This window comes from Thamnophis sirtalis, unplaced genomic scaffold (genome assembly GCF_051295495.1).
Source record: "Thamnophis sirtalis isolate CommonGarterSnake01/CBP01778 unplaced genomic scaffold, rThaSir2_p1.2 scaffold_11, whole genome shotgun sequence".
Classification (NCBI taxonomy): domain Eukaryota; kingdom Metazoa; phylum Chordata; class Lepidosauria; order Squamata; family Natricidae; genus Thamnophis; species Thamnophis sirtalis.
The window spans coordinates 48,404,734-48,427,295 of record NW_028261391.1 but is presented as its reverse complement, the minus strand read 5'-3'; the positions used below and the strand labels follow the sequence as shown (position 1 = coordinate 48,427,295).

The window sequence follows — 22,562 nt, the reverse complement described above, 5'->3', positions numbered from 1 at the left end:
CTGACCAGTTGTAGTTGGAGACTTTCCAGGAGTTTGAAGTCATCAGCAAGCTAGCAAAGAGGTCAATTGCAATTTTTTCCCATATCAGTTCTGTCCCTGTTTCTTCACTTGGTACTGGTATGATCTTTGAAGAGATATGACTACCAAGTGAAGAGATCTCATCACATATAAACTCCTTGGAGTCTGCAAAAATTCTTTGAAGCTGCATATAGATGTACAAATGCACATGCAGGCCAATTGTGTCTAGAACTTCACAACATGGTTTCAGCTAAATATTGCCAGAGAGGACAATAGTAAATGAATGTCGTTTATTTTTTGTTTACAAAATCAAGTATTCCTGATACTTTAGAAAGTGGATAGATGTGTTTGCTTGTTTTTTTTTTTAAATTCTTTTTTTTATTGTTATTATTATTTCAATTTAAAACAAGTACAATATCTTTCTTTACATGTTATAGAAAATGTATCAGTCAGTTACAAATAAGCTTTGGTACATCTCCTCCACAGTCAACAAACATAACTCATATTAACTCAAGTATTTTAACTCAGATATTCATACATATCACCATTGTCATATATCCATTTTCATTTGACTGTAATTATTATTTGAAAATATTGATAATAATAAAGATCTTAAACAATACATGCCCACACCAGTGGGAAAAGAAAAAATCAAAACAAAAAACAAAAACAAAAACAAAAAAGACAAAAACAAAGAAGACAAAAAGAACAAAAGACAAGGCAGGGAGGAAAAAAACAAAAAGGAAAAAAAACAACAACACAGGTTTATATTATATATATAAGAAAAAAAAGTATATCAGCTGGTTACAATATGTTTTGGTGCATCTCTTCCATTAATTCATATTAATTCAAATATCTTAACTCAGATGTTTACCATATTGACATCATTATACCTCCACTTCTAGTTAACTACAATTATTTAAACGTCTTTCAACCTTAACTATGCCAAAAAGTTAATTCATAACTACATGCTGACATTTCATTTACTTGTTTGTAAAATCCTCTATTGACATCAAATCCTCATATCCTATTTTAACTGAATATCCATCATATTTAATACGAAGAATTCCATCCTCCATGCAATATAATTTATTATCATTCTCCCTTCTTTGTAATTGTATCATATATCATAACATTTTCCCCATATTAATTAATATTTAACTGTATATATTTTATTTTATTTTTTAGTAGTGATAATTATTGTGATTATCACAATATTGTAATATAAAGGTTATTATTTATGTGTAGCCCAAAAGTATTTCCAACCTTCCTTTCTCATATCCAATTATTATTTATCATATCAACTCCACATTATATACATTACTATCAATATCAATTATTATGTGTTTGCTTGTTGATTAATACAATAGCAGAGTTGGAAGGGACCTTGGAGGTCTTCTAGTCCAACTCCCTGCCTAGGCAGGAAACCCTATACCATTTCAGACAAATGGCTATCCAACATCTTCTTAAAGACTTCCAGCGTTGGGGCATTCACAACTTCTGGAGGCAAGCTGTTCCACGGATTAATTGTTCTAACTGTCAGGAAATTTCTCCTCAGTTCTGTTGCTTCTTTCATTGATTAGTTTCCACCCATTGCTTCTTCTTCTACCCTCAGGTGCCCTGGAGAATAGTTTGACTCCCTCTTCTTTGTGGCAACCCCTGAGATATTGATTATATTTATATCCCCTCTTTCTTCCAAGAATCCAAGGAGGCACAATAATGAATAAAAATCAGATTGAGAGACAGTGACTGGCTAAATCTAGACTCCCATGCTGAAATCAGAGTCAAAGGTGCACTTCCAACTCATATCTGTAACCCCTACACTATATTGCTGTAGAGGTTTCAGTCCTGAGAATTTTACTAGGAATTAGTGGGAGGTGTAGAGTTGATTGCCAAGAGCAATTGTTTTAGTAATTAACGACTGTCCTTAAGATTATATAACAACGAATACAAGTATTTTGCCTTTGTTTCTGTTCTAGCATTAGTGTCTGTATGGAATCATCAGGCTATCCAAAACTATAAATGTTAAAAATTTAACATAAGTTAAATATTGTTACATTTTGAAAGAAAATAGCATCTTAACAAGAGTTTCAGATGTATTTCCTCTTATTTAGGAACCATTTTCAGCTTTTTCAAGTATATATATCACAAATTCTATAATTGAGATGAGAATAGCAAGGCAATCAGTTTCCAGAATGTTCAGTTTGCTGAATTTTATTAAAGATTTTAAAAAAGATTAAAATTAATACAAGCTAGTATAAAGTAAGAAAAAGAAATCAAAGAAAAAGTTAAAGAAAAATAAAGATTCAAAGAAGTAGTTCTGATTTTTACAGCAATTGCGGGTACAATTAATAATTTACTTCTTCTATGGTTACATAGCTCTCTTCTTTCTATAATCTGTGTAATCATTAAAACTTTATATCATAAGTGTATTTTTTCTTTGCATGCAAAAATTTTATAAGAGGTTTCTAGTCAGCAATAAACATAGATATTCAGGCATCTGCATCCTGTTAAACAATTACTGGATAAATCACAATTGTCCATGTTCATATAGCATGCTAAGGCATAAATCACAGTTTGCCTTAACTCATCTACATGGTAAGTGAAACTAATAGTCATGCTTTGTCTTAATGTGCTGTGTTAACCATTGATGTAAAATCGTTCATAAGCCCAAATAAGATATAATGTTTTTCTTATATGCAGTGGGCCAGGATGGTAATTGAGTCCACTCTGTTGTGTGCAGCCTCGGCTTTGTGGTATTGTGGTTCATTATCTTGGTTTTATATTTTTGTTGACTTTAACTGTTTTTATTGTTGTATGCCGCCCCGTATCATAAAGTAAGAATTGAGAATGTTGCAAATTCCTTAAATAAATATATCCAAGAAATGTACTGTGATGCTTATGCAGTGTACTTTTTCTAAGTATATAATTAGGTATCATTAAAACATTTGTCATCTGAAAAAAGTTGAAAACTGTTATTCCAGACCGAGGATAACTAGATAGTTTCAGTCTTGTCTTCAGAAATCTATATGGAAATTGCATGTGACATCTATCAATTTTAGGCCATTACAATGTATCAGAGCCACTTACAAGAAACAGAAAATGCTCTTTTGCAATTTAAAATATAAGGACAGAAGCAAAGCAACTTTTATCTAATTTGGCACATGGATTATAATCTTAAATACTTACGTTTTGTGGGTTAAGGGATGAGGGAATATAGAGGAATATCATAGCTCAGAGACCCAGATAAGAGAATTGCAAAAACATTTTTTTTCTGGGTATCAACAATAACAAATGACCCCCTGGTAAGTAACGTATTCCAAAACACTTTAAGCTTAAGTAGCTCTGGGTGACAATATTTCCTTCCTGGGAAATTTATGAAGGACAGACAAAGAGGCTGAAGTAAATAAGGGAAATTTTTTGCAAATAGAATAGTTCTCCCCACCCTCCGTCCCCCCTCTCATACACACACACACACTCCTTATGATGATTATTTAACAACTGTTCTGTTACCATACATGATGGCAGTTGAAGACTATATTCAGCTTGACTTATCTAAATATGTGTGAGTTCATAAACAAAAGCCTTTCTCTAAAGTGATCTCAACTGAGGTAGGTATTAGCAGTGGTAACATAACTGCTGGGGATTGAATGTGAGGCTTTAACTTCTGTGTCTTTCTTCAGTAAACTTGTTGAAGATAGAGGAGTGATCAAAGAGTAGTGACACACTGATCACAAAGATGTTTCTCCTTACTGAGATTTGCGCCACATCACAGTCAAGTCCCGAGTAGTTGATTCGGACCATGTGAGGAAATTGGTTTACAATAGAAACACCTTGATACAGCTTCTTTCCCAAGATGGTATGATAGCAGTTTCCCTGACTTTGCGGTTAGGTGAAGTGGCCTCCCCAATAGGAAATTGTAGAAGTGTTTCATTTTGTTTGCCATTGTATTGCTTAGTAGGTTTTTAATGTACCATGTCATTTTATAGTAATCATTTATGTGGAAGTTGCTGTTCTTTGTATATTGCAATATATCAATAAATAAAAATAGATATATAATGGGCTATAAATTGTTCTTCCCTAACCTAGAGATGCTGTCAGATTGTATAATGCCACTTTTTTATTTTGTTCACTCATGCCCCATTCTTGAAGAATGACTGGACAAGTGCCTGTAGTTTTCTTGGCAAGGTTTCCCCAAAGTGGCTTGCCATTGCCTGCTTGTTTGAAAGAACTTCCCTATAACAAACTGACTCTTGTCACCTTCTGCCTAGCTAAAACTGAGCACTTTGGAACCTAGGATCTGGGATGAAAAAATGACATGAAATAAAAGTGCTAAATAGATGGCTAAAATAGATTGAAGAAAGAGTCTTCTGCTACCCCTAGGATATGCAGTGACTAAGCAGGGTTTTTCCCCCCTTCAAATTAAATTTATACAAGTAATTTAAGTTGCAGGATTGTATGGTTCAGTACAGATATACTGCAGGGACCAAGTAGACTGTTCTAGAGTATTATATTTTTTATGTTTTTAGGTTGTGACATATCTTATATTTTTAAGATTAACCCCTAAGATTTAGGTTGTTTTAAAAGCATAATGCATGCACATGAACAATTTGTAACTACCTGGAGAAATATATCAAATAATGTTTATTCTCTGCTACTCCCTGCTATTGTCATTTAGTTTCAAGGCTCTCTTATCCCTAAGTAATCTTAGAATGGTAAAAGAATGGTACTTTGTAACCTTAAATGTTAGAATAAGATAAGAAAACAAATGTAAAAAATGGGTGAAAGAAAGGATGGAAATGCTATTTGTTTGAGGAAAATCTTCAGGAATTTAGATAATGGGAGAAGAGGTATCCCATATAAGTTTGCATTTATATGTATATGCCAGCTATATTCTGGATTTAGGAAAACACTATCTTATTCTTAGCCAAACTTTAAATTACGTATTAATTTTATGTTTCCAAGAGTACCTGACACCATTACCTTTTTCATTCATCTGTGAACTTGATTTATCCCTTAGTACAATACTATGAAGCAGGAATTATTGTTTTTTAAAATAAATATTCCATTTGAAGTGTTTAGATTTTGCAAGCCAAGTTCAAACAATGCTGATAAAACATCACAACTCTCTTCGCCCATGTTTCCTCTTGGTGGGGAAAGTAAAAGCAAGCACAGGGGAAAATAAATAAAACAATTTTGTTTTGATAGAACTTTAGTGGAGCACATTCATTTTTGTTCCAGCTGTAGTTTCAGATGATATCAGCAGTGGGAATGCTCTTTGTAAACCTACAACTCCCTTAATGATAGTGTTCCCTGTAGATAACTTCTTTCCTTATGTTTTTGTAAGGTATAAGTCAATCAACAGAAATACAATCAAAGATTTTAGGGATATACAATCTTACAATATAATACGATAGCAGAGTTGGAAGGGAACTTGGAAGTCTTCTAGTCCAACCCCCTGCTTAGGCAGGAAACCCTATACCATTTCAGACAGATGACTATCCAACATCTTCTTAAAGACTTCCAGTGTTGGGGCATTCACAACTTCTGGTAGCAAGCTGTTCCACTGATTAATTGTTCTAACTGTCAGGAAATTTCTCCTCAGTTCTAAGTTGCTTCTCTCCTTGATTAGTTTCCACCCATTGCTTCTTATTCTACCCTCAGGTGCCCTGGAGAATAGTTTGACTCCCTCTTCTTTGTGGCAACCCCTGAGATATTGGAACACTGCTATCATGTCTCCCCTAGTCCTTCTTTTCATTAAACTAGACATACCCAGTTCCTGCAACCATTCTTCATATGTTTTAGTCTCCAGTCCCCGAATCATCTTTTTTGCTCTTCTCTGCACTCTTTCTAGAGTCTCCACATCTTTTCTACACTGTGGCGACCAAAACTGAACGCAGTATTCCAAGTGTGGCCTTACCAAGGCATTATAAAGTGGTATTAACACTTCACGTGATCTTGATTCTATCCCTCTGTTTATGTAGCCTAGAACTGTGTTGGCTTTTTGGCAGCTGCTGCACACTGCTGGCTCATATTTAAATGGTTGTCCACTAGGACTCCAAGATCCCTCTCACAGTTACTACTATTGAGCAAAGTACCACTTATACTGTACCTGTGCATTTTGTTTTTCTTGCCTAAATGTAGAACCTTACTCTTTTCACCATTGAATTTCATTTTGTTAGATAGTGTCCAATGTTCAAGTTTGTCCATGTCATGGGCATTTTTAGGTCTTGACTGGCATTTAGGGGTCATACTCTTAAAAATAACGGATAGGTACTGATTTAAGTCTAATTTATTTTTAACTAAACAATTCATGACTCATTGGGTCATTGTTTCAGACATGTTTCCTTACTAAATAGATAAACAGAATGACTACTGGTGGGCAGAATGACAGTGGGAGCAGGAATGACTTCCAACTTCTTGCTGGCTTTCTCATTGACTTTCCTTGAAGAAAGGTCGCAGAGAACAGTGGAAATGTCAATTATGCGGGTGCGGCAACACAGTAGCACTGAAGTGGCCACAACTTTGTCAAACTTCAGTCCCATAGGAGTTTTGTATTTTGGGTGCATTCTGTTACTGAGCCCTTTTATAGCTTGTTGGTATAAAAATAGTTGTCCTATAATGCACAGTTTTGCCCAGTTGAAAATGGCAAACAACCAGACACAAGAATTATAGCAGTATGTAGTTATAAGGTAGTATAATTATGTTCCAGTTCTATGTTTAATAATTTCCCCGTTTTGTAACAAAATACAACTTGGTAACACTTTTGACATTCCCTAGAAGCTGTCCACACCCAAGACTTTCAGTCTCAGATTCAACATCATTGCTCTACATGTTTACTCAGAAGAGTAAGCATTATTACATTTGATTTGTTTTCTATTCTCTCTTTTATTAAGGTGCTCAAGGTGGTGCATGTACCATTCTTTCTTGTCTTTCTCTTAATCTTATGAGGTATCTGGACATAGAATGCCTGGCTCAAAATCGCCTATGAGTTTACATGGCTAAGAATAGAATAGAAATGAGGTCTTCATTCTCTCAGTCCAGCAGTGTAACCACTACTCTATACTGGCTCTCAGAACCATTTACCCTCTCACTGCTATTCATATACACTCCAATATTGTTGCCTTAAAACACTATGATGGGTTGTCTGTGTTCATGGAACATGACAATGATTTTTTTCCCCTGGAGTAAACATGCATTCCAAATATTGAACCCTAAGTAGTTCTTCTAAGTTGGCACACTAGAGATTTCATTGTTTTGATATGAGTAAATCAATCTAAGTTCTGAATTTTGGAATTGCTTGTTTCAGCTGGAAAAAAAACCTAATCCTGTGAAATGCTAAATGCCTTTGATTCAGGGATTTTGGAAGTTGGTGCATTGATATCTGTTTTTGCAGAGCTGAAGGGAGGCTTGTGTTTTGTTTTGTATTTTTCTTTACACATCTCTTGTATTTTTACAGATTATGGGAAGGAAAATAATTATAGCATTAAAGTGCTGGCAAAATGCCTCATCAAGCAAAAATGTTTAGTGACAATCACATACTACTTTGCAGACAATTACTTCCTTAGAATATCATTATGGGTTTCTCACTAAAAAAAGTTATAGGGGCTACAGAATTCTCAGAAAGACAATAGCTTCTTCTGCCCATTGTAGACCTCCTTCCCTTCCTCTCTTCTTTAAACCAATGGATGCCTTCTGCCAGAGCTTCATGTAGATGAAATGGGATGTAGTGGTTGAAAATTACAGTCTATAGTCCTACACCTCTACATGAAAGTAAGTGATGCTGGATATGTTGCAATGTACCTCCAAGCAAGCATACATCGGTTTAGGTCCTACCGGACCGTCCAAAGACAAAAGTTTCATCGACGGACCCAGACTATCGGGTCTGTGCGATGTGTCATCGTGACACTGGCTCCTCCCTCTCCTGATGATTTTTGAAGATGTCTCCCACCTGACAGTTGGGTGAATTATGATTGGATTATGGACTGGGGTACCAAGGGGAGGGGGATGAATCATGTATTGATATCTACTGCTTTCGTGGGCTTTTAATCAGATTCAGCTTTGTTTGCTTCTCATCGTTTATAATAAGTAAAAGTACACTTAATTCTGAAACATGGAGTTGAGTGGTTTCTTTCTTGGTTATTAAATGAAGGGGCAGTGACATTTGCATTGTAATCTCTCCCTTCCACTAGGTTACTACAAGAGATTTCACAGCTTCATTTACAGCCTGTTTGTAGGCTTTGGCAATCATAATTAAAGTATATTCTGAATTGGGATTCTTCAGTTAGACTCCTTTCAAATCCATTAGTCGTAGTGATTAAAGACAGCATAGAAGCATGTTGAGATTGCTTTATGGCAGCCTTCCCTAACTTAGTGCTCTCCAGATGTGTTGTATTTCAAATCATGTAGCTAGTATCTTCTTTGGCTTTTTTATTTGGACAGTTTCCTGGCACTTTCACAGTTAGGCAATAACATGAGTTATGTTGATTTGTCAGAGTAAAAAGCAATAAGTGCATCCTTTCTGTTTCTGATTTGTTCATGAAAATGTGATACTGAGGCACACATGTAATGCAATATTATATGCATTTATTCCTCACTACCAAATAATGGTAAATCCTTAGATCAGAAATTTAACTTTTAAAGAATTATCAGGGAAATCTGATAATTCTTTGCACACCAAAGAATGAAAACAACGTGATTTGCATTAAAATGATGCTTAAACAATTTATGTTAATAGCTATATAACTTAGAAAATGTATGCCGAGACCTATATGTTGTAAAAATCGTAAATAGTTTCATGTGGATTTTAGAAATAAAATCTGGAAAAACCACGGTGCCCTGAAATAGCAATAGCAATAGCAATAGCAGTGGACTTATATACCGCTTCATAGGCCTTTCAGGCCTCTCTAAGCGGTTTACAGAGAGTCAGCATATTGCCCCCAACAATCTGGGTCCTCATTTTACCCACCTCGGAAGGATGGAAGGCTGAGTCAACCCTGAGCCGGTGAGATTTGAACCGCTGACCTGCTGATCTAGCAGTAGCCTGCAGTGCTGCATTTAACCACTGCGCCACCTTGCGCCAAATATTGCCTTCTTAAGAACATGGTAAAGGAGAAAACAGTTTTACTGTTTTGCTCATACCTGTCCTTGAAGAAGAAACATCAGTGATTTGACCTTAATTATGAGCAGCTGCATTTTGCAAAGTTCATTAAAATGAGAGGGAACAATTTAGAATTCATAGCTAATAAGTAATGATGGCTGGGAATTGTGAGTTGATGTTTACTGCATCCAGAGGGTAGACATCTAGGGAAGTCTGGGGCAGCGTTAGTTTTGATTTAATTGACCTTAAAACCTGTGATGATAATCAGTTGTAGAGTGTTAGGTTTTTAAAAGCATACTTAACTGAAGTGGTTTAGAAGTGTAAATGGGCAATTGCAGTTCACTATTGCAGTCAGATACAGTCTGTGGTTTTTTCATGAACTTCACCTTCAACTTAAAGTGGGTTTCTGTCTATAATTAATGACAATATACAGAATGAAGTTTATTTATAATATAGTGGAAAATGAGCAAATTTTTCCTGTTTCATAACTCAACTCATCTGCACAAATTTGAAATACTTAAAGAAGAAAATGGAACAACAGCTTCATTAACAGGAATTCTGGTTTATAATTTCTTTGGACTGGATTAACTATAGCCATTGAATATAGTTTTACAGCATTTAAAACAAATGGTCTCAAATGGACTTTAGCAAGTCCACAGTATAAAGGAATTCTGCAGTTATGAATTATATAGAAATGTCCTTGCAGTCTCATTTTACTGCTTTAGAAGCAACTGCAGTCTCTTAACTCTGTTAAAAATACTCTGGAAACTCTCCCCTTAATAACTGTGGCATCTGTGAATGCATAAACCCCAGTGACCTACTGCATTACAAAGCTTCAACAGTGGGGATAATTTGACTTAGGGAAGGGAAATCTTAGCTCTTGCTGTACCTCTAGGATTCAAGTATTTTTAGGCCACGGACATGACTTCAATTTTGATGAATCTGGCCTCTTGTATCAGAAGAATGGAGACAGGGTAAAGAAATGGTAGAAACAGAACAAAGCCAGCACTTATTTATTTAATCATGCCCCATCTTCTGCCACACTGAAAATAACACAAAGGTTGTGACGTATGGAAGGACTATAGGCTTCTATAGTTTTCTTTGATTTTTTTTTATTGAATTGAGATCTTTGTTTTGAAATTAAGCCTATTTTAAAGTTGATGGCATAGTATTCCTATATTTTTCACCTCAAAAAGGCCAGAAACAATTAAAGGTTGTCCTTGACTTACAATCGTTCATTTAGTGACTGTTTGAAGTTACAATAGCACTAAAAAAGTGACTTATGATCAATTTTCCTTCTTATGATTGTTGCAGCATCTCCATGGTCATGTGATCAAAATTCAGACACTTGGCAACTGACTCCTATTTATGACGGTTGCAGTATGTCAGGATATTTTTGCAAACTTCTAATAAGCAAAGCCAATGGGGAAGGCAGATTCACTTAACAACCATGTTACTAACTTAACAACTGCAGTGCACTTAACAACTGTGGCAAGGAAAGTCATAAAATGGGCCCAAACTCACTTAACAAATGCCTCACTTAGCAACACAAAAAATGGTCTCAATTGTGGCTGTAAGTCAAGGACTACTATATAACAAGTTTATGAAATGGACTTTTCTAAGTGACAAATGCTGCAGTCTCTGTAAAAGAGTTTTCTACCAACTAGTTAAAGCAACTGCAGTCTCTTAACTCTGTTAAAAATACTCTGGAAACTATCCCCTTAATAACTGTGGCATCTGTGAATGCATAAGCCCCAATGATCTATTGCATTGCATTGCATTGTGTTACTTACTGAAAATAAGTGTTTATTCCAGAGTTCATACTCTTGTGTCTCTTTCTTTGCTATTAGCATGATAGTAATCTAGTTGAACTATCACGGGAAAAACATCCTGTGGCTTGAGAAATCAGAAGACAAGCTAATGTTTACTCAAGTCAGAGGCAGTTGGTCTCATATGGTTGACATGTGGGAGCTTGAAGTGGTCATTGTGGCAATTCATCTTATGAGGACCATTCATTCACATGGATTGCCTCACCATTCAGATCACAGTGGGGTGGAAATGATTCACCACATGTTCTTGTTTGCAAAGAGAAGTTTGTTGTGAAAATGACTGAAATGGATATCAGCAGGTCTACACACAAATCAGCTTCTGTGAGGGCTATAACATGTGGAAAAACTTTTATTTTAATCTCTTAGTTCATGTTTCTCAACATTGGCAGCTTGAAGATATGTGGAGGTTAACTCCCACAATTCACCACCTAGGGGAAGTCCACACATCTCCAAGCTGATGAAGATGAGCCCTATATGAATGCAGTCCTGGACTGAATAATATTAAGCTATATTTTCTGAGCTATGTATTCAAGATTTGTTTGTTTGCTTGCTTGCTTGCTTGCTTGCTTGCTTGCTTGTTTGCTTGCTTGTTTGTTTGTTTGTTTGTTTATTTATTTATTTATTTATTTATTTATTTATTTATTTATTTATTTATTTCATCAAAGATGAGGGGAGAGGCAGGAGGAAATACAATTCTCTGTTAATGCATCAGCCTTTATAAAACTGTTGCCTTTCACATGTTTGGATTTCAACTATCATAATCTATAGCTTGGATGTCATGCCCATAATTGGTAGCCAACAAATTGGGGATATGTGAATTGTACGGGATGGAAGATTTGGAAAAGGTTCTGTGTATCAGTAATTAAGTCTCTTTTAGATATTCTAAACAATATCGGAATTGTTCCTTAAGTGTAAATTTGCATGATATTATAATCCTGTGATGTTTTTCCAGTCTATAATTAAGTCATAATTCTATTTTGGGGGAGGGAATACCTAGGTGTTTTTTTCCCAATAGAATGTGTCATTTGCAGAATCATTTGAGGCCTGAACATCTTATATTTTATGATGAATTGCTTTCTATGCAGAAAGGCTCCACAAAGGGTTAACCTGTTTCCCAGGACTCCAACTTGCTGCCAACATAACAAATCCTTAGTTTCATTTTGTCCTCTAGCGGTTAATGCCACGCTAATTATACACAAAAGCAATTAATCTCTTTACTCGTCTCCTTCCTTTTCTGGATAGAGAAAAAGCAAAGCAAAGAAGGATATTAATGTTCTTACAGACAGATTATTCAAAACGTGCTTTGTAAAATCCTATAGAAAATGTAATACTTGGAGACATTTGTGCTGAAATTTCACTTATAACTTATATTTGTTTCGATCAAGTATTTCTGGGAAAGAGTCAGACAGTTATAGAAGTTGAAATACATTGAATTCTTCTTCAACTCCATCTCCTTCTGCCAGTGAGAAGTTGTTCTATGTGTTTAACACTAGTTTGTAAACTAGGTTTATTACGGTTGGGGGTGGCGATCAAAGGCTTACTTAGTAATTTGCTGCTTTTGACTTTTATGGTCAGGAAAGACTGAAATAGTTAACACTGAAAGCAAGAACAATTGGATGCATACTAGCTACATTTCCCCTTAGTAAACAGTCCAGAGTTAAAGACAAGGAGTAGTTTTGAGTTTTTTGCCTCAAGGGTCTTGGAAATTAAATGAACTTTATTTTTTGTCAGAAAGAGGGGGGAACACTTCTTTTCAGCAAGATACCCTTTGAAGAATTTCCATTTGCCTAGTACATGGAAACCCCCAGAGACTCCATATTGTTCAACAGTGGCCAAAGAACTTTGGGACTATGTGCTTTTGTTTTTCCCAGGCCCTGGGTTCCCTTGCAAGGCACTGTATTTGGACTTCAGTTGCAAGGTTAAGAGTCAGTGCTGGAAGATGTTCATACTCATATGAATTGCACAAGTTTTTACAATAAGGCTTCCCAGAGCTCTAATACAGGGTCAAACAAAAAAAAAGTTATTATGAAAGAACAGTCTAGAGCTTCTTCTCTGGCATAAGCAATTTTGGGCCATTGCTGAAAACTGTGTAAATTAAAGTCCGTACATCTGTAGTGAATCCAGGCTGATTTAGGGAAACAAGGCAATCTTAAACATATTTTAACATATACTATCAAGAGCAAGTTATACCATGAAAATATTTATTGGCTGTTCATAATTAAAATAGGCACATAATTATGTAGGACGTGTAAATGACAGGGATCATTAAAGTTCATAGGTGCATGATTTGAAAACCATTGACTCTGAAGTGTGAGATCATAGGTGAGCAAATCTGTCAGAAGAAAGCTGTGAGAAATATCTTTATAGTAACTATCCTCCAGAAACAAATGTAGGAAGTAAAGAGGGGTCTGGTTAAATGCTGATGACTGTTACCTGACACCTTTACTTTACCCAAATATTTCTCTTGTATAGGAATTGGAAGTTCCAATCCTCCTGCAAGATCATCTGGAGAAGTATAAACAATAAATTAAAAAGCAACTTAATCATGGAACGATTTCAGAATAGATATCTAACTCAGGGCTCACAACATGTAGTATGAAAGGCTGTCACTGTAAGAAAGGGCAAGGTTTCTACATAAGGCTAGCTAATGATTTCAGTTTACTAGTTTTGATTATTTGAGGGTTTGCTGATGTAGGAAGTGGCATTTGGTCTTTCAACAGAGGAACTTATGACCTCTGCTAATGCAGTGCTTCCCTTCTGATGCACGTATCCTCTTTAGAAAAGCAGGGATTGACATCAGGACATGATGTCATGTGACTCTCTGGATCAGTGTCAAGCATAGCTGGGTGTTTTCCAGAGAAAATAATTATTTTGATGATGAATTCTTACTTAGCAACTCATTAAGTGGATATTTGCGACCTGTTACAGCACAATTTATTTACTTGTGTGCTTTTTATAGAAAGAAAAGAACTGCATCATCATGTGTTAATCAGATGTTTTACAGGGCTTGCTACATCACTTATGGCTTGAAAGCTACTTCTAAAAAATACTTAGCTAACATGCTAATCATGAATTCCTTCACTTCTCATTGACTAGCTGTATAACATATATATTTCAAAATATTGTTCAAAAGCCTTTTAAAAACTTTTATTAAAAACAACAAAATAAACATCACAATTGAACTGTTATGGAGGTTGTGGGAAGTTACTCCTACACTTAGTAAGAAATAAACTATATTAACTATATGTAAACATGGGTCTTACATACAAATTGAGCAAGTAAGTTGAAAGTGGACCAAAATCTTCAACTTGAAGTCTGAACTACCATACTACCACCAACTACCCAACCAAATAACAGACCCCATTCCATTAGCTTGCAGCCCAAGAAATTAGAGAGGGTCTCTTCTAACCCTTTGCCCCTCCCACATTGTTACTATGGGCTAAGTTACCTTTTTCTGATCATTCCCTTGGCTGTGCTATTTTGCCCAGTCTTCAAAGTCATTTCCACATACCATTGCAGGGTTCCATCAATTCATGCTAAATCATGTTCAGATTCTGAATTTTAGAGCAGCAGCAACAACAGCAAGGAAAAATGGTCTTGAGATTAAATAGGTGCTTGTCAAACACAGCTTCAGGCTTCATCTGAGATGATGGATAATATAACAAAAATGAATTTGGCACCCGAAAAGCCAGAGATTTAGCTGTGCTGCCATGATATAACCTATGACCCACATCTTTGATGTATTTTTAGCCATAGTGTTACCAAAATCTATAGTTAGATTTCCTGTCCATGAATAATTAAAAAAAATAGATAGCTGCCTATTTCTGGTTCCACCTGAAACAAAATATGGAAGAAGAATAAGAAGCTTCATAAAAAAATGTTTTTAATATAAGATTACCTAAATGTAGCATCAAATCACAGATCACATTGAAAACCAAAAATGTAATAGCCATGATCTTCTAGTCCTACATCAAAGAATGAAAACTTCCAAAGATGTAATCCACCAAAAATCATACAAAAAATGAGTACAACCATTCATCTAGGACAGTGATGGCTATCCTTTTCAGCAATGAGTGCTGAAAGCGTGCACACGCATATCCATAATGCAATGTGTATGTGACCCACCCGCGCACTCACCCCTGTGCATGTGAGTGTGACTCCGCTCCCCATCTGTGACCCCTGCACATGCCCTAGCCCTTGCACATGTGCATGCACCTCCCTACATGCTCCCTGCGCATGCAAATGCATCTCCCGTATGCACTCCACCCCATGCATGTGTGCCAGATACCCGAAAACTAGCTGGCTGGCGGGAGGCGGAGGTTAGCTGGGATGACCACTTGCATGCCCACAGAGAGGGGTCTGTGTGCCACCTGTGGCACATATGCCATAGGTTCGCCATCACGGATCTAGGAGATAATTCAAAGTTGTAACCAAAAAATTTGCTCAACTATTTTATGCTATTAATTTATATCATTCACTCTATCTCCAATTTTTAATTTCAGTAGCTTTGGAAGAGGTGCTATGTGTAATGCTAAGCACAATTTATTTCAGAGGAGAGCTTTGGCCTAAAACACATTTAACAGAAAACATGTTCCTCATTTTGCAGATCAGATCAAATGATGCTGGATAATTCAATTATTTCAGAATAACATTTTGGATAACATTACAAAGTATGGAAATAAAATAATCAGAGTCATTTGATTGGAATTAGAGAAGCTCATGGTATTGCAGTTTTGATCTTGGTTACTGAACTATAGTACAGTCCTTATGATATAAGGGTAGCATGGAAATAAAAATAATTATGATACAATAAATGTATAATATGTTTCTTTTTGTTTGTTCTGTAATTCTAGGTATATATAATCAAAGTAACATGGTCGGACACAACTTGCCAGACAATCTACCGGAGGTACAGCAAATTCTTTGACTTGCAGGTAATGAATAAATTTTGCTTTTTCTTTGTTGAGACAAGTATGTGTAGAATTGACATAACCCATCTTAGAGCTGTTAATAATGATTTGAATCTAATATCACAGTTCACTGCAGATTTTGTATTGTTGCTGAAATTGCTTCCAGAATACTTGAAAATACTGTTTGAAAGAAGTTGCTTTGATTCTCATGGAGAAGGGCTTGCATAACTAGATGGTTCTATAGTCTTCCTTGTGGGAAACTGTGCATCCTCTTCCTTCATTGTGGAAAGAATATGTCCCATGAGACTCCAACACTTTCCCTCTTAAATTAAACTTCCTTTTGTTTGTGATTCTGCTGATAGTATGTATTGGTTATCTTCTGTGTCTCCCAGTGACTTCCTTGAGGTCTTCCTTTTTTTGACCTGTATGTACTCATGTTCAGTGCGAATCCATTTCTCAGTAAAAAGATCCAAAGGATTCAATATAATCAGAGTTCATCAGCTCTAGAGCAGCATTGAGTATATTTATCTAAATTTGAACTAATAAGTTGGTGATCGGGAGGGGAATGAGAGTGGATGGTCAGTGGGAACAGTAGCCTGAGCTTCACAGTTGAAAGGGGCTTCTCCCAGAATATAATTCCATGTTTGTAGGATTGGATCATTTAAGGCAGTAACATTAGTTTTTTCAATATTTTGGGTTTCTCTCACATGATCTCATTTATAGGGTAATTGAACAGAAAATAATGGGGTCAAAAGGGGATGAGAAAAACCTGGCTGGGGACCCAGATGAAAATTCTGCTCCCTCGTTTCACAGAGTCAGCAGCTGAGTTAAAAACTTACTTTGCTGGTGTATTCTACAGACACACTTGAATGTACCCTCTTATTCTGTATTCCTCATTTTGTGTTTCTTCTGTCTATCTCTCCACACTTATAACCATGTTGCTTGTATCTTTCAATTTATATTGCTTTTTATTTATTTCCTAGTATGATTTGATAGCTTATTAATAACCTGGCTATCACTAAGTGTTATATCTTTTTATTCTTGATGAATGTATTTTATTCTCTTATGTACACTGAGAACATATACACAAAAAACAAAAAATGAATTCCTTGTTTGTCCAATCACACTTGGCCAATAAAGAATTCTATTCTGTTCTATTCATGTGTGCTGTTATACCTTAAAATGGTTATTGTGCTGGACCCGTGCCCTTCCTGGCTGGTTGTAAACAGCAGGGAGGTGACACGAGGCTGGATCCAGGCGGTTGTTACCGCCTCCCTTCGGGAGGGGATCTTTCCCCCCGCTTTAAAGACGGCGGTGGTGAGACCCCTCCTGAAGAAACCATCTTTGGATCCAGCTGTTTTAAATAACCATCGTCCAGTCTCCAACCTCCCCTTTGTGGGGAAGGTTGTTGAGAAGGTGGTGGCCTTTCAGCTCCAGCGGTCCTTGGAGGAAGCCAACTATCTCGATCCGTTCCAGTCTGGCTTCAGACCTGGCTGCAGCACAGAAACCGCTTTGGTCGCGTTGACAGATGATCTCTGGAGAGCCAGGGATGGAGGCCACGCCTCCATCCTAGTGCTCCTTGACCTCTCGGCGGCTTTCGATACCATCGACCATGGTATCCTTCTGCGACGACTGCGGGAGATGGGGGTGGGAGGCGCTGTTTTACAGTGGTTCTCCTCTTACCTCTCGGACAGGTCACAGTCGGTGTTAGTTGGGGAGCAGAGATCGACCCCTAGGCCCCTAACGTGTGGGGTGCCTCAGGGTTCGGTCCTGTCCCCCCTTCTTTTCAACATCTACATGAAACTGCTGGGTGAGATCATTCGACGGCACGGGATAAAGTACCATCAATATGCGGACGATACTCAATTGTATCTGTTCGCCCCGTGCCAACTCAACGAAGCGATGGATGTGATGAGCCAGGGGCTGGATGCTGTTAAAGACTGGATGGGGGTCAACAAGCTTGTGCTCAATCCAGAAAAGACCGAGTGGCTGCTGTGTTTCCCTCCCAAGAATTGGCCAAGTACTCCATCTCTCAGGCTGGGGGGTCAAACTATACGCCCCTCAGACAGGGTTCGCAACTTGGGAGTCCTCCTGGACCCACAGCTGACCTTCGAACATCATTTGTCAGCTGTGACCAGGGGGGCATTTGCCCAGGTTCGCCTGGTACACCAGTTGCGTCCCTACCTGAACCGGGAGGCCCTCACAACAGTCACTCGGGCCCTTGTGACCTCTAGGCTGGAATACTGCAATGTGCTCTACATGGGGCTGCCCTTGAAGAGCATTCGGTGACTCCAGCTAGTCCAGAATGCGGCCGCGCGAGCGATAGTGGGTGCACCTCGGTTCACCCACGTAACACCTATCCTCCGCGAGCTGCGCTGGCTACCTGTTGATCTCCGGGTGCGCTTCAAGGTGCTACTTATCACCTATAAAGCCCTTCATGGTAGTGGGCCTGGGTACTTGAGAGACCGCCTACTGCCAATTACCTCCACCAGACCGATTAGATCGCATCGATTAGGCCTCCTCCGAATTCCATCTTCTAGCCAGTGCAAACTGGCAGCTACCCGGAGGAGGGCCTTCTCGGTGGCTGCTCCGTCCCTTTGGAACGAACTCCCTGTGGAGATTCGGACCCTCACCACCCTCCAATCCTTCCGCGCTGCTGTAAAGATCTGGCTGTCCCGGCTGGCCTGGGGTTAAGATTATAGCCCCACTCGAATTGTGTGATTGTTGCGTTTTTCTTTTTAATATGCTGTATTGTTTATTGTTTGCTGTTTCCCCCTCCCTTTTGAATTGTGAGCCGCCCTGAGTCCCCCTAGGGAAAAGGGCGGCATACAAATAAAGGCAAAATCAAATCAAATCAAAATATTGGAAAAATGTTTTCAGTCAAGAGGCGTTTTATCTAGGGATGCCAGGCCATGCACAGCTTTGCAAAGTTTGCTTCCTCATGAAGGGGGAGAGTAGAATGACTGATATGGAAAATTCCTCTGAGCAGATACAAGGTTGTCTTAATATCCTTCATGAATATCCAGAAGTTAAATAAAAAAGCTGATTACTATTAATGAAATCAGTAGTGATACGTCTCAATCGAGTCACTGTAGCTATTTCTGTGGAAACAGGAAATAACTAAGATGTGACTCATGAGAAAAAATCAATGGAGCACTGGTAATACATACAGTAGTTGGTTAGATTACAGATTTAAGGAAACTTTGATCACTATCAGATAAACATGGCAAAGGCATTTGTCTGCTCAGAATTTAGACCAATGTAGTTTGCAATTGTTTCTGTAGTTGTATGGAAAGATCAAAGACATATCAGCAGAATATTGATTGCATTCATCATATTGAGTTTGTAAAAAGGAATTAATATGAACTCAGTCCCACAATATGTAATAACAAAAGTATTATTTTTTTAAAAAATGGGCATCTTCTTTCACAGTCCCTTTAGGAAAGTTCATTTGGAAACAGCTGTCCAAAGAGCTAAACAACTCTAATAATTCTTTTTTTACTTTTACATGGAGACATTTTGCATTTCTCACAAATGTATATTTTTTTTAGTTTTATGACTCCAGCTCATGAATTCTTATTAAGATTTCTGTAAAACCCAAGAAGGCAAATCCTCCATTATATTTCCTTCTGTTAGCATTCCTAAGCTGAAATAGATATGAAGAAGGCACGGTTTCTCTTCATCTGATAACGCTTTAAAAAAAATAATTATCCCTTCACTTTCAAGTACTTTCTTTTTATTAAACAGCAGCTTTCCCCTCCCACAACCTTGTCTGTGTTCCTGCAAGTCTCCTAGACTTTCCGTTTGGTTTGAAAAGTTCCCATCAACTAAAGTTATCAATAGGGTTAGTGTGTTGTGCAGGAAATGATGTCTCCAATTGGGAGAAGGAGTCTTGAAAGGTCCTATTGATAAGTAGAAAGGGAGGGGTGACTTAGCAACAGTGGAAAACATTTACTGAATAATATGCATCTTTCTCCCATTCCTTCTTGAAAACATATTGAATGTTCTCACCATCCCCAATAACTTTTTATTTTAATCCTTTTGTTACTACATATTGTAAATATCACTGTTCTGCAAGTTGTACTGAAGGACACCAACCCACAACAAGTTGAATGGTTTAATAAGCAGTATTCATGTTTGGTATAGGCTCATTTACAGGTATTTATTGAAAACATTTTATTTTGTTGTTCCAAAGTGGCTTCCAACAGCACTGAAAAAAATATACAAGAATTCAGCAGATTAAGTTGTTCCTAAAAATTCAGTGCAGTAACTGGTTTCTCTGATCTATGGATTTCATCTAAAGGGCAAGACACAATATGTCATCTTATTTTGTAAAAATTGAGGAATAGTATTAAAGTCAAGAATATTGGAAGAAGAACCATCTTGGCACAGTGGTTAGAATGCAGTACTGCAGGCTACTTCTGCTGACTGCCAATTGCCAACTGCCAGCATTTCGGCAATTTGAGTCTCACTGGCTCAAAGTTGAGTCAGTGTTATAAAATGGACCAAGATTGTTAGGGGCAATATGCTGATTATGTAAACCTCTTAGAGAGAGCTGTAAAGCATTGTGAAGCGGTATATAGGTCTAAGTGCTATCTGCGTTTAACTTTCAAAGATTTATTCCACAATGAGTTCTTTGATTTTAAGTCACACTTAATATTCTCTAAGGAGCAATTATCACTTATATCTATAGTATCTTTCTAGTAACTCTGCAATGATATGTCATGAAGAAGGGCTGGTTCGGTTCTATATTATCATACCATGAAGGAAAATTGTACTGTCTATCTCATTCCTTGTAGATGTTAATTTTTTCCCTTTGTATCTGTTCCATCGTTTCCTGTCTTAACATTCCTATGATATAATGTTCTTTCTTTGTTTATTTGTAAAACATTCCTAGAACCTTCCTAATTCACTTGTATTGTGTTTTCTATATTTTTTTGGATTACATAACTTGATCATTTGTTTATGAAAACTTTTGCAGACCAATGTTATAAATATATTTCATATTTTAAAAAAATGTGTTATTGTGGATTGAAAATTAAGTCCTGAAGAGTCCTTCACTCATGAAAGGAGCCTTTGACTATTACAAGGGCTCTTTCCATGAGTGGACAACTATCTCTTGATCCAATGACTGTATGACATTAATATTCTTAGGTCAAATTTATTTCTGTCTTACGGTCCCATTATCTGTAACAGAAGTCCCATTTTTATAGCTCATAGAGCCTCTTCACTGTAACTGCTGAAAATTAATAGAAGCGTTTCCTGTCATTCTGAGATGGTAAATATATAAGAATTGTATTATAAACCTGAAAAAACCATATTGTAGTGTAATTAAAGCATATGACAATGTAGTTAAGAATTTCCTCAAAACTGCCTTCCCAATTATGGGGTGATTTGACCCTTCCCGCTCAATAGACATCCTTAAAAATGTTATGTAATCCTTGCTCTAAAAGGTTTTTCAGTTTTCATTTAGAATCTGCTACTTGATAAATAATGTTATTTACTAACTAGGTGCCCTCAGCTTATCATAATGATGAAAGAGTGGTGATGCATAGGTCATAATAAAATTCCTACTCTTTGAGCCTCTGGGTATATATTAATAAAATAATAGTAACACTCCCCAGCCCTCGATAAGGATGACAGACAGATGCAAGCTTATAGCTTTGGGTTTTCCTATTGACAATGTGATGCATGTTCCATAATTTTCCCCTACTCACCCCTATACTTATATGTTTTCTCGTAACGTCATTCATCCACCAATGAATGACCCCATTTGAATGCTGGTATTACTGCATTTTGCTTTTTACTCTGAGTGTTGTGTGAAGTCTACCATTCTCCACACATAAAACACACACTGCTAGGTCATGGTTTCCATAACTGTACTTTATACATTGCACATGAATAACCATATTAAAAAAAGTTTACACCACATAAAACACAACCCATAGTTTATATTGTATTTTTATGAGCCCATCCATGATCTTTTGAAATCATGTCTTCTGTCTCAGTATTCTGCGTGAACTCTACCAATTGTGTTACATGAATCAGATGACTGTGGCTTAATACTACTTGTGAATTAGGGCACTAAGTAGAGATTTTAGAATATGATTAAGTCCAAATTAAGTGGAATATAAAAATAACCTCTTTGATATAGAACAGTAATCTACTGGATTGGCCTTCCACAATCCTGCCACAAACAATTAAGGAAGGAAGATCACTTCCATAATCCTTAGCCAGCATTGACAGTAGTCTTGCTAGTTGGGATGAGGGATTTGAAGCACAATGCCTCCGAAGGAAATCAGGTGTCAGAAAGTGTATTAGCTATTCAACCAGCTTTAAGAATTTAGCATAAATTGGAGCAATATAGGAAGTAAAATTTTGTTGGATATGACTCAGTGGTAATTTTTCATCTTCAAGCAGTACTGAATATTTTTTATGCTTGTGTCATCATTGAAGATGCAGGTTCCCACACATCTTTTTTAGGGCAGCCATTGGATTATTGTTTCCTATTCTGGACTTGGCTCTGTCCTATTCCATGAGTACTGAGTCCACTTTCTTGGTTGATTTCAGATAGCCTGAAGGGATGGTATGGGGAAGGGAGTGGGGAAGCCAGTAGGAAAGGATCAAGTAGCAATTAAGGAAGAAAATGTTGGAAATCAGCTTAGTTACAGCTTTTGCTTCAGTGATTTGGGGTATGGTTTTCCT

General features: G+C 37.1%; 1 protein-coding gene across 2 annotated transcripts in view; it reads left to right on the top strand.

The window, feature by feature from the left end:
* LOC148043639 (SH3 and PX domain-containing protein 2A-like) overlaps positions 1-22,562 on the top strand; it is a 140,945-nt gene that overhangs the window by 25,388 nt on the left and 92,995 nt on the right. For both annotated transcript variants that reach the window (XM_087725789.1, XM_087725790.1), the window contains exon 2: positions 15,801-15,881. In XM_087725789.1, the coding sequence (XP_087581915.1) occupies positions 15,801-15,881 (81 nt within the window). The remainder of the gene's footprint in view (positions 1-15,800; positions 15,882-22,562) is intronic.